The sequence below is a fragment of the Rhamphochromis longiceps genome, linkage group LG6 (assembly GCF_057381845.1).
Source record: "Rhamphochromis longiceps isolate RC_006_pf linkage group LG6, R_longiceps_female_GT1.1, whole genome shotgun sequence".
Classification (NCBI taxonomy): Eukaryota; Metazoa; Chordata; class Actinopteri; order Cichliformes; family Cichlidae; genus Rhamphochromis; species Rhamphochromis longiceps.
The window spans coordinates 12,707,804-12,719,994 of record NC_140562.1 but is presented as its reverse complement, the minus strand read 5'-3'; the positions used below and the strand labels follow the sequence as shown (position 1 = coordinate 12,719,994).

Below are 12,191 nucleotides of genomic sequence, written 5' to 3'. Positions count from 1 at the left end.
GTTTGGGGTTCAGTATCGTGTCCAAGGATACTTTGAGATACAGATCAGATCAGGCAGCGATCGAACCTCCAACCTTCTGATCGGTACTAATTGGACGTTTGCTGCTGCACATGTAGCATCACAGCTTAGAAGATGGTGGTGTGGAAATGTGTTTCCCATTAACAATTGACTAAGAAACTCTTAGTCAAGGGTTAACGTCACTAATGTCAGTATTTTCACTGACTCTAAAAAGGCACTGATCTTCATTAGATTAGATCAACATTGTGCCTTAAACCTGAGCTGTACAGGAAAATAGATTTGATACACATGTACATAAACAAATAAAGAGAGATGTTTCCCACCTGCTGAGAAGACAACAAATGCATAACCTGATTACCACCATTAATCTCACATCCACTGATTTCTGGCACCTATAAGTGAGATTGATTTCACTGTCCTGCTGTCTTGGCCTTTAGGAGAACACAGTGAGACAGATGAAGCTTGCACCAGATGGTGGAAACACATTGATCGTGGTCTTAGACACAGCATCCACACTCTGTACATGATAGTGTGTGTGTGGTGCTGTTTGCAGGAACTTGATGAGGCTTTGCTTAAGTGGAAATCCACTGATGTTCAAGCCCCAGGGAAGTGGGCGGGGGGATAGGACCTCTGGGGCCCTCTTCCTGATGGAGCCCTACCTGACTCCTTTCACTGCTAAAGCAAGAATGGTGCCACAGCTCATTGAAACAATACTTCATTTCATCAGAATCATCAAATGATTGTGTTAAAAACAACCGCCCAGTGTACTTGCATGGCAAACATCGTGATTAGATATTCAAGAAGAGCCTCTTAAAGATGAAGGTCTGTGTCTCTTGACCTAAACACATAATCCAGTTAAATCTGATTTATGTTCATTAATGCCCCTCACACTGTAACTTAAAGTAATAAATCGGTCACTGATTAATTACAGAAGTACGTCTGTGAGCATAAAGATGTAAGCCTTGGACCATCAGGATAAAATGTGGTTGGGAAACTTAACAAGCTTTGATAAAACTTCATCAGTAGCTCAAGCAAGACCTCAAAACCTTCGATCACCACGGGTGGTTAGCAGACTGTGGTTGTACCATGCAGCCTAACAACATGCAGTAAATTGCAGGTTAAAGCAGTCTGCTTACACATTGTTAAACGAGGGAAGGGAACTAATGTGGCTGTCACATTACCCTTTTGTCCCATTTCATCCCAGGACTTGATTCAATTGCTGCTCACTTTCTACAATACTTAAAACTGATCAGTAGGACCTGAAACTGCAAACATTCAAACATTCAGGCCAACAATCAGTTGGTGAACATATTAATCTACTACAATTAGCAAAAATGAATAAATAAACAGAAGAAAGTTGGAGTGATATCAGAGTCATGCAAGTTTTTGACCAGCAGGTTAAACTCATGCAAATTAGCTTCATCCAGGCTCATGAAAACACTGTCCTGCTTATAAACAGCAGATCATTTGTGTCAGTGTCAGGATGGTTTATATTTGAGCTTTTAGTTCACACAGAACAATTTTTATTAATTGTTTTTAGCGATTACGAAAGTCTGTGAATCCCCAAATTGTTCAGTTGTTCTCTTTGCTCCCCATGAGGTCACTTTCACCATGTGACAAAAACAACACCCCACTCTACACACTCGGGCCACCAGCAACTTTCTAAATCCTCAATAAAAAGCTGACAGGTTGCAATGATGTTCCAAATAACTTATTAAGAAAACAACTAAATACACAGAAAATGTTATGAAAATTGGTTTATTTTATATCTCATAGTTTTAAATGATGCAATAAAAATATGTATAAAACATCACAAACTGTAATATTTTACAAATGCTTACGTCCTGCTGATGCAATGGAGACATCTTCCAGTGACAGTCTTCATCAGTGTGAGTGTGAGGAGGATCCTAAACCCACCGACACAGAAGTGCATGTTCACAACTCCCTCTGTGCAGGCGGGGTCAGGACCCTCCTCACCCTGGGTGAGGAGGGTTGGTGCTGTGGCCAGTCAGATATGAAGTGCTGAGAGTGGATCTTTGGTCCTCTGTGCAGCTCTGTCCACTCTCAGCTGCCCTGCAAAGCAATAACACAAGAAAGACGTCATTTTAACACAAAACAGCATTCTCATTGTTGGTAGCTGCAGTATGTTGTTAAAAAACTATTTTAAACCCAACGTATACACATGAAAAATATAAATAAAGCTAAACCTACAGTGCTGCTGACATAGGATGATGATTTATACCAACTATTGGAAGAATTTTGTCTTCAATACAGTTTGTTGTCAATGTGAGGTGATAACTTACATAGTTGGAACACAGCACCACTCTCCCGTTTTTCACTTGGTCATCCATCCTTCTCATCAGGTTGGTCGGGGTAAGGCTGTCTTCTGGGTGGGGTGTTTGCTCCATCTTGGACGTAACTGGAAGTAATAACAACTAAAAAACGACCTTTAATTCACAATGTAATATTAATATTAATGTCACATATCAAGAAAAAAAGAAATACATTTCACATGTGCGAGTCACATGTTCATATATCTGTAAAAACAAAAACACAAAGGCAAAGTTTAAAAACACGTTCTAACATAAACTAATCAGAGTCACTGTCATCCATGGAAAGGTTAAAAGGCCTCTCCCAGAAACGTCTGACTCCAAAACTACCTGAGGATGTTGAAGGGGCATCAAACTGGTCACTCACCTTGCACCTCTTTGCACTTACCTCTTCGGTGCAGATGTCTTCTCTGCTTCTCTTTTCTGAGGAAGGAGCAGCAGAGAGATCAGCTGAGGAAGCAGATGACAGAGCAGCTGAGGAAGGAGCAGCAGAGGGAGCAGCTGAGGAAGGAGCAGCAGAGGGAGCAGCTGAGGAAGGAGCAGCAGAGGGAGCAGCTGAGGAGGGAGCAGCAGAGAGAGCAGCTGAGGAAGGAGCAGCAGAGGGAGCAGCTGAGGAAGAAGCAGCAGAGGGAGCAGCTGAGGAAGAAGCAGCAGGGGGAGCAGCTGAGGAAGAAGCAGCAGGGGGAGGAGCAGCTGGGGGAGGAGCAGCTGGCGGATCACCAACCTGGGCAACAACTCGAGGGAAGAATGGGGCATTGGCCTGGCCGAAAGGCGGCATGGGGATGGGGGCAGCACCTGGAGCAATAGGACGTTGCCAATCGTGCCAAAACGGCTCTGGAGGGTGCTCCCGGATGAGAGGGGAATCATCTCTCTCATCCATGGTGTCATACCCAGAGTCATCGCTAAGCCAATCCCCCCACTCTTCTGAGTCGCTCCAGTCAGATGAATTGTCAGTCTGTTCACTCACCTCTTCATCGTCTATAGGTAGGTAGGGGGGGTACTCACCATACTCACCTTGCTGTTCACCGTCATCAGCATCTGGTGCTTCATGAGAAGAGGGTGAGGGTGAGAAAGGGATAAAATACCTACCATACTCACCTTGCTGTTCACTGTCATCAGCATCTGGTGCTTCGTGAGATAAGGGTGAGGATGAGAGAGGGATAAAATACTCACCATACTCACCTTCGCTGATACGCTGGGTATCAGTGTCCTGAGCTTCACCAGAAGAGGTGGTGCTCTGGAGACTGTCATCCAGGATCCTGATGACTTCAGGAAGGCCTTCTTCTGCAGGGCGTTCAACCACATAGTCAAGACGCCCTGTGAGGAAACAATTTTTAAAATAACATTAGGAATGTAATAGACACCCAGTGTTAAAGCAACAGACCTACATCTGTTAGTTTGAGCAGAGGATGAGAGAAAAGCATTTTATGTCAGACTGAATGACACTTCTACTTGTTCAATCTTTAAGTCAAGTTTTTTAATAGAAGACCACCAAACCTCCACCAAGGCAGCTCACTCTGTGTACTTTTAAGGTGACACTATATTGACACTATATATGTCACTGTATTTTGTGTACATTCAATTTGTTTTATTTGTTCTTTGTAAGCCTTTATGCAAACACTATGTTGGAATAGGTAATGGATAATAGGTATTGATTTGTAAATAGCCGGACATGAGTAACTTATTATATAAATATACTACAGTACATTTATAACTAACCATGCAGCTCATTCTCCTGTTTTATTTACAATTCACGATGTCACACATTTTGAAAAAAGCTCATAGGTTAAATATGTGGATGCAAACCATAATGTAACATTTAGACCACATGTACCAATCGCATGTCCTAAATATAAAAAACAAACAAACAAACAAATATATATATATATATTTGTTTTTTTTATTTGTTTTTTTTTTAAATAAAAACACAACCTCCTTGGCAAGAGTAAAAATTGCACACACAAAGCTCTGCAGGTATGTCTGAAAATGATGGTCAAGTGAAAAACAAACAAACAGAAACTCTTAACCCAGAATCCACATTTTTAGAAATGTGCACAAGGACTGTATCTGCCATAAGGACAGGTACATCTAATCTGTGGTAAACATGCTATCACTGTGTAAATATCCCTGTGTACAATATCTCTCTCTGCTATCTAATAAGGTTAAAAGCATTACCGTAACAGAAGATGGGTCTTAATGCCATTATTACTACTGTTTTCATATTCTTTTGATATTATTTTATTTGCATTTTTTTATCTTTGTGTTTTGCAGCAGAGAAAAAATATAGTTTATGTCAATAAAGCCTTTGATCCGGAGAAGAAAAGGATGTCAGGAGGGGACCTGGATCTGTGTGTTTACGCCTGCGTGTTCTGACCCGTGACATCTTGAAGATGCCGTTACCACAGAAACTGATTTTTGGGCATTTTACAAATTTTAGTCCATTAAGCTATTTTTAACCATTTCATTTTAAAGAAAAGTGTCAAATTTGAAGCCTTCAAGTCAAAGTAACACCTTTTTTTCATATTCATACACCAGTCGTTAATAATTTCTACACCTCTCCCGGAAAATTTAAAACATACAAACAATTTACGGGAAACAGACTTGAAATACACATATTTGATCACGTTAAAACTTGATATTCACACTGGAACTTGTTAAATTATTACAGTAATTTACATTTAAAGAAATTTTCACACTTACCTGCAGCGAAGTCCAGGTGACAGTCGGGGAGTCCGGGTCCACGGCGAGCCATCTTCAAACTTGAAAAACAAAAACAAGTACAAACGATGAAGTACTTGTTCTGCTCTCAAGTTATATCCGCTTTTAGTGAAATAGTTTGCAAAACTTAGCTTTCCACAGGCTGAGGTTGGAGCAGGTCGAAACAAGTCCACGAGCAAGTGTAAACAGACGTTTGGAACCTTGTGCAGCATTTATATACCCTCGGCGGCCATGGTTACGGTTGTCAACGTGTACACGTGCACGGGATAGAACTATCCGGTTGTCCAGTCTGACCTCACTAGCCTGTCTGGGTCTAAACTCCGCTGCAGGTCCATATATCAAACGATCACTATGGCATTACTGAGAGTTGAAAAACTGTCTAAAGTCTTTCATTTTTAATAAAATGATCAGCGTTCTGCTCTACCAGGTGTAACAATTGAGTTTAACATCCAGGCATCCATGAAAACGGAATTTATGACATTTAACAGAGTTAGAAGTTAGCAGGGAGTTAGCTCGTTAGCTTCTATCTAAATACAATATAGCATGTCCTGACTGCGGGTTTTGGAAACAAATTAAAACGTACAGCTCTGCTATCACTTCCAGCATAAATGAAGACAGAAAACTAAACAGCAGTGACGTTTGTAGGGTTACTGAAGTTGGGCTAGCTGGTATATAATGATGTGCTACGTGACCGCTAGCGACACAGCTATGTTAGCATAATATAAACAAGCTAACTTTTTTCCACTCGATAAAAGTTAATGTGAGTGTTCTCGGTGGTCAGGAACAAATGTAATCGCATGGCAGGATGCTGTAAAAGGACCAAACTTCAGCCAGGAGGACAACTGAGATAATCCATCCACAATACGAGGTTAGTCATTCATATACTGCTGCATGGGCTGGGCTGTAGTTACATCCTAAGGTTTTAAAAACTGAGCTTAAATAAATGATTAGCGGTAATAAAAGCCGAGGGAGGTCAACAGTGATCACTGACTGTTTTAGGAGCTTTTTGAGATCAAATAGAAGAAAATACATAACATTAAACATGTTAACAATACAAAAGCCATATTAAACGCAGACTACTTTAGACCCGGAAGTACGATTCGTGTGTCATCACTGAACAGCTAAATTCGTAGGAATGTTTTAGCTTATTATTTGGATAACGACCGTCATTACAATAAATTAAATTTGTAGTCATTTAAAACTCACAGGCCTACAATCAGCTGGCCTATATAAAAAACAAAAACAAAACTTGAACACAGTGCTGAGCTGCATCTCAAATTAATCTTCCAGCTCTCAGCTGACATGTACCAGAGCCCAATTGATGGATCAGTTGATCAGGATCATTGGCCTGATATAGGTCTATCATAGTGATGTGGCTCTTAATCAGTAGGGTTACATGTTTCCCGATATGATATATTTTTCAAAGAACATAATGTGGATTGTTTTTATTTGTTAGCTGTATGGGCAGCATTTTTGTGTATGTGATCCCTTTTCTTAAATTACATTTGCTATATACACATATTTTGCTCTCTTAGTATTTTTAGAACCTGACTAATACTGAAAACTTTAGGGTGATACTGATAAAAAGGAGTTAAAATTTTAGATACTGATACATTGGTCGATACTCTTTTTATAAATAGTATACAGATTACAGAACTTGGAATGTATACAGAAATTCATGTTTTTTGCAATGATCGTTCAAAATTGGTTTATAAATAAATACAGCAATATATCTGCAAGATTTGACCAAATTCACCACTCTTTTATACTATGCTAAACAATCAAAGATTAGCTCATGTCTAGTTGAATGATGTTTTAAAAATGTGTTTTCCTGTAGTGTTAATCACAGTGATGTTATGAAGTAATGTATGAACCTGACGTATGATAATATTTATCTCTACAGAGGAAACATCCATCGAAGATTGAGCAGTACAATATCACTGTGGCATCAACATCTCGTCAGCGAAAGACCACAGCCACACCAAACAAGCTCTCAGCAAATACACAAGCCAAGTTACCAGACCTGATGTTGAGAGCTGCAAACAAACATGTTCCACAAGCAACTGTTGACATGCTTGTCATCAATTTCATATGTGAGGGTCTACAGCCATTTGCAGTGGTAGAACAGCCATCTTTCAAAGAATTGGTTACCACATTACAACCTCAAGCCAAAGTCATCTCCAGACCCACTGTCCGTGCCAGAATCTGTGAAGCTGCTGATCACATGAAGATGACTTTGGTTGCAGCATTGGATAAAGTCAAATTGGTTGCTACCACTACTGATTGTTGGTCAGCTCATCAGAAAAGTTACCTTGGAGTCACATGCCATTGGATAGAGGAAGAGTCCCTGGAAAGAAGATCTGCAGCACCAGCATGCAAAAGATTGAGAGGGTCTCACACATTTGACATGCTTGCTGGTGCGCTTGATGATATCCATTGCCAATACAAGATTAGAGGCAAAGTTGTAAGAACCACAACTGATAGTGGATCCAACTTTGTCAAGGCCTTCCACATGTTTGGGGCACAAAATGATGCAGATGAAGCTGAAGATGAAGCAGACCCAGAAACTATTGACCTGACTGACCATATTGACTACCATGAGGCAAGTGCAATTCTTGATGAAGACTCTGGTTTGGAGTATCAACTCCCGCCTCATCAGCGATGTGCATGTCACCTGCTAAACCTTGTGGCAACATCTGATGCTGCCCTAGCAGAGAGCATGAATGAAACCTACAAGAGGCTCTCCCGTGCAAGCTTTGCAAAATGCCAGGCCATTTGGAACAAAACTGGCCGGTCTCATTTGGCTAATGAAGTGGTAGAGGACAAGTGTGAACTACAGATCATTCGTCCCAATGCAACACAATGGAATTCAACCTACCTTGCCATTGAAAGGATAATACGCATCATTGATGAGAAGGGGGAAAATGACATCAGGAGCATTTGTGAGGAGTTCAAGGTGAAAGTGTGAGTAAACTTGGACACCTACCAATATGGTTGCAAATTTTGTGAATTTTCCTTAATGGATGGTTAAAAACGTGAGCAGACTCTTAATATTAAATCAGAAGATCCCTATTATAGTCATGGTGGGTTTTGTTGTTGTGTCTTACAGGTTGAGTCCTGCAGAAGTTGCATTCCTTAGGGAGTACTGTACCACCATGAAGCCACTGGTGAAAGCTTCAAACATTCTTCAGTCTGAGTCCACTTCCTTTATGGGATGGCTCCTGCCAGTAATCCAACAACTACTGTCCAAACTTAGCAGGCTGGAGACATCAAGCAAGACATGTGTGCCACTCATCAGAGCCCTGCAAAATGGCCTTCAAAAGCGTTTTGGAGCGATGATGGAGGATCCAGAGTTGGCTGCAGCTGCAGTCCTCTTACCCAAGTTCAAGACTTCCTGGACTGACAGAGCAGATGTAACAGAGGCTGGTAAGGATTCATGTGATCCCATTTTTGTGTATTTTTACATTTGAACACATGCTTAAGTGAGTATTTCACCTAATACATTGTAAGTTATTGATGGTCTGTCCTGAATACTAAACAATCCTTTTTGAGAATTTGCCATTTTTAAATTTGTGTTCAGGAATAATCACTGAAATGTAAATAACAAAATTGTGTTATCTACTTGCAATTACAGCCTTGACATACATCAAACAACATCTTGAAACGACAGAGCATGAGAGTGAGGATCAGCAAAGAGAGTCATCTGATGAAGATGAATTCTTCTCCAGACCAATCTCCAGAAGGCTGCAAAGTGCAGTTGAGCTTGATGGTTACCTTGCTTGTGCCACAGACACCATGGAGCTGCTGCACTCCTTCTCAGGTATCAAAAACCTCTCTCTTAAACTGAACACAGCTCTGCCTGCTTCTGCTGCGTGTGAACGACTTTTTAGCTGTGCTGGTCTACTCTTCACAGCCAAACCAAGTCGGATTGCCTCTGTTAATTTAGAAAACCAGCTCTTGCTGAAACTGAACAAAAGGTTCAAGTGTGACAGAAATGCTAAGAGTTTAAGACACTCACCTGCCTGTTGTTCAGTGTATGGGGAAAAGTTTAAACGGTTCTACGCATGTTCAGAAACATATTTGTCATTGTTTTAACAAACAAAATTCCTTCTTTTATATCTACATTTATTTACAAAACAAGTTACCTTTCTATACCTTGTTCATCTGAGAAATGTGCTTTGAACATAAATATTTATACTGGTGAATCGAGTTGAATGCCTGCTATTGACGACAGAATAAAACATCAGTCTGTTAAAAAGTAATTAATACTCTGAGTAGTTTTTGAGAAGAGTACTTTGTACTTTTACTCAAGTATTTTTTTAACACCAGTACTTTTGCTTGTAATTGAGTACAATTTAACCAGTGTAACAGTACTTGTACTTGAGTACAAATTTTGAGTACAGCAGGTGGATGAGGGAAAGAGGAGGAAGGAGGAGGAGAGACCCGTGGTGGCCGCCGGACCGGCCGCGCTTCGTATTGAAAAGGAACCCGATTTGTCCCGGACTTCAGCTTGAATGAAAAACAAATACACAAAGCTGGAGTTCTTCTGTGTCTTTACGTGGCCAGCTGCCTCTTCTTCTCCCATTCTCTCTCCCTCTCTCTCCTGTTGCTACTTAAATCATGAAACTGATCAATGATCAGCTGATCGCTTTTCTCTTGGAGATACTATATAGCTCATGCTTACGGAGCCCCTCTGATGACATCCTCCAAAAAATAAATAGATTGTGGTGACAAAATACTACTTCCTGCCCTCGAAATAGTATAAGTGCCCACGAAATACTTATTTGTGGCCACAAAATACTATTTCGAGGGCACGAAATAACGTGCGCACGAAATGCTAATTTGTGGGCACGAATTGGGTATAACGTGGCAACGAATTACGCATTTGTGGCAACAAATAGATGACGTGCGCACATCATATTGATACATTGGACAGCTGTGTAGAGACATAAGCATAAGAGTAGGCTAAACCTGTACAACATGGCCAGAGACAGTATGATTGAGTTTTATTTTTGTCATGGTCTGCGTGGCAGACCTTGGGTGTGTGGGGAAGGAGGACCCAAAATGCGTTTATTTACAGTGGAGTAAACAATACACAATAATAGGTCTATGTCCCTCAGACCCAGATCCCTGACAATTTTAGGCTGGGAATGAGCTACACATGCATTTTGAAAAGCCTGGGACTGAAAGGAACCATTATTATGGAGAGACAGTTAAACAGGATATTAAGAGCCCAGTTGCATTGCAGACGTAAGTACGACCCGGACGTTGGGATAGATTCTATTGTCAACCAACTGCAAGGGCCTGGGAAGGATCACGGTTATTGGTCAAGTGTTTCGTGCTCACAAATAAGCATTTCGTGCGCACGTTATACCCATTTCGTGGCCACGAAGTAGTATTTTGTGGCCACAATTTATTTATTTTTTGGACCATGTCATCAGAGGGGCTCCGTACATGCTAATATCACATCTTCACATTTTTTTTTAGAGGTAACAATAACTTTGCATTCTCGCTACTCACCATGCTCTAAAACAGGTATATGTTAGCAATGACAACATTTAACAAATGTTTTTAAAATTCTAGCCGTGCTAATTAGCCTTAGGATTGGTTGAGGTCTGTGAAAGCCTTTGGAACAAAATCAGTCTTGTAAAGCTCACTATTTTCCAGCTGAGCCTATAGCACATTTGTTAAAGTCAGTCCGGATTGTACAGCTTCTAATCAGAAACAATTAAAGTTTGTTTCTTTTTTTCTGCTCATCAATCTTTTTCTGTAACCAGGATACCTGGAAAGTCTTAAATAACTCATGTTAAAATGTTGCAGTGCTGTAGAGTGGGGTCATGTTAACAATCCATTCAAACTTGTGGTCTTCAAGGTCAACTTTATGATTTATTGGTTGAAAATTGACAAAAAGCTTTAGAACTTAGAAACTATCATTCCTACAACTGTGCTGTGTATATGTCACAACATATAGCAGGAACCTATAAAGGTAACTGACCTTTGACCTCTCCTCTAAGAAGGTACATGTAATGTCCACAGTGATTAGACATACTTAATAAAACTGTGTGGGGCACAGAGTATTGTTGTGCATCAGTGTGGAACATGTCAGTAACACTGAGGGTTACACACACTTTGCCAGGTACACCTGTTCACCTGCTCGTTAAACACAAATGTCTAGTGAACCAATCAGACGTCAGCAAATTAAAGTATTTAAGCATACAGACATGTTCATGATGACCTGCTGAAGGTCAAAGCAAGTATCAGAATGGGGGAAAGAGATTGCGTGGTTGTTGGTGCCAGATGGGCTGGTCTGAGTATTTCAGAAACTGCTCATCCAATGAGCTCACAAAATTACCTCCACAGTTTACAGACTGTAGTGGCAATCCAACCAGCAAAAGGCCACCTGAGGGAATTTGAAGTATTTCCAACTCATCCTGGTGATGAGGTCAAACACAACCAGTACTTTTAACATTTTATCAATTATTTACCAAATTAAAAAACAACTTGTGGTAACTTATTTTTAATTTTGCTGCAGACAAGTTGAATGAATGCTTACTGGATCTAGAACACCATTTAGATCATAACAGCTCCTGATCAGGATGAATTTCATTTTCAAATCAAATTTCATGTCGCAGTTTCACAATTTTGTAACATATTATTTCAAAGCTTGCTTATGGGCTCGTTTTGGAGCAGACCAACAGTCAGGCTCGTCTTCACCCTTACTGTCAGACTCTGAATTGATGGTTCTGCTATATCTCACCTGGCTGAGCTCTTGTAATTATTTTGTGATAAAACTTTTTCTATTTTGAGATCAAGATTCAAGTGGAAATCTTTGTGTGTCTGTCTCTCTCCCTTGGTTTCTGTAGAGGTACAGTGTGGGGGCGCCTGGATAAATGTTAAACAGAAGCTAGATGTAGTGTTCCTCCACTGTCCATTAAGGATATGAGGAAAAGAAATGGTCAAGAACAAAGTGTATGGTGTATTTATAAAAGAAAATGGCTTTTAAATTGTATACCAAAACCACCACCAGAAAGTCAACTACAACTTGTTACATAATCATCATGACTGTTGTATCAGTTTAACAGTTTATGGGTTGACTTCTTTCAGTTCATTCACTGTTTACATCAT

General features: G+C 40.3%; 2 protein-coding genes across 2 annotated transcripts; one reads left to right on the top strand and one right to left on the bottom strand.

The window, feature by feature from the left end:
• Nucleotides 1–2,607: 2,607 nt before the first annotated feature.
• On the bottom strand, nt 2,608–5,100 carry LOC146667578 (uncharacterized). Its single transcript, XM_085409246.1, has 2 exons — nt 5,049–5,100; nt 2,608–3,665 (listed from the first exon to the last, which is right to left on the bottom strand). The coding sequence occupies exons 1-2, from the start codon at nt 5,098–5,100 to the stop codon at nt 2,608–2,610; spliced, it is 1,110 nt and encodes a 369-aa protein (XP_085265372.1).
• Nucleotides 5,101–8,117: 3,017 nt separating this feature from the next.
• On the top strand, nt 8,118–9,289 carry LOC146667577 (uncharacterized). Its single transcript, XM_085409254.1, has 2 exons — nt 8,118–8,492; nt 8,701–9,289. Exons 1-2 carry the CDS (start codon nt 8,147–8,149, stop codon nt 9,159–9,161), a joined length of 807 nt encoding a protein of 268 aa, XP_085265380.1. The 5' UTR covers nt 8,118–8,146; the 3' UTR covers nt 9,162–9,289.
• Nucleotides 9,290–12,191: the final 2,902 nt, after the last annotated feature.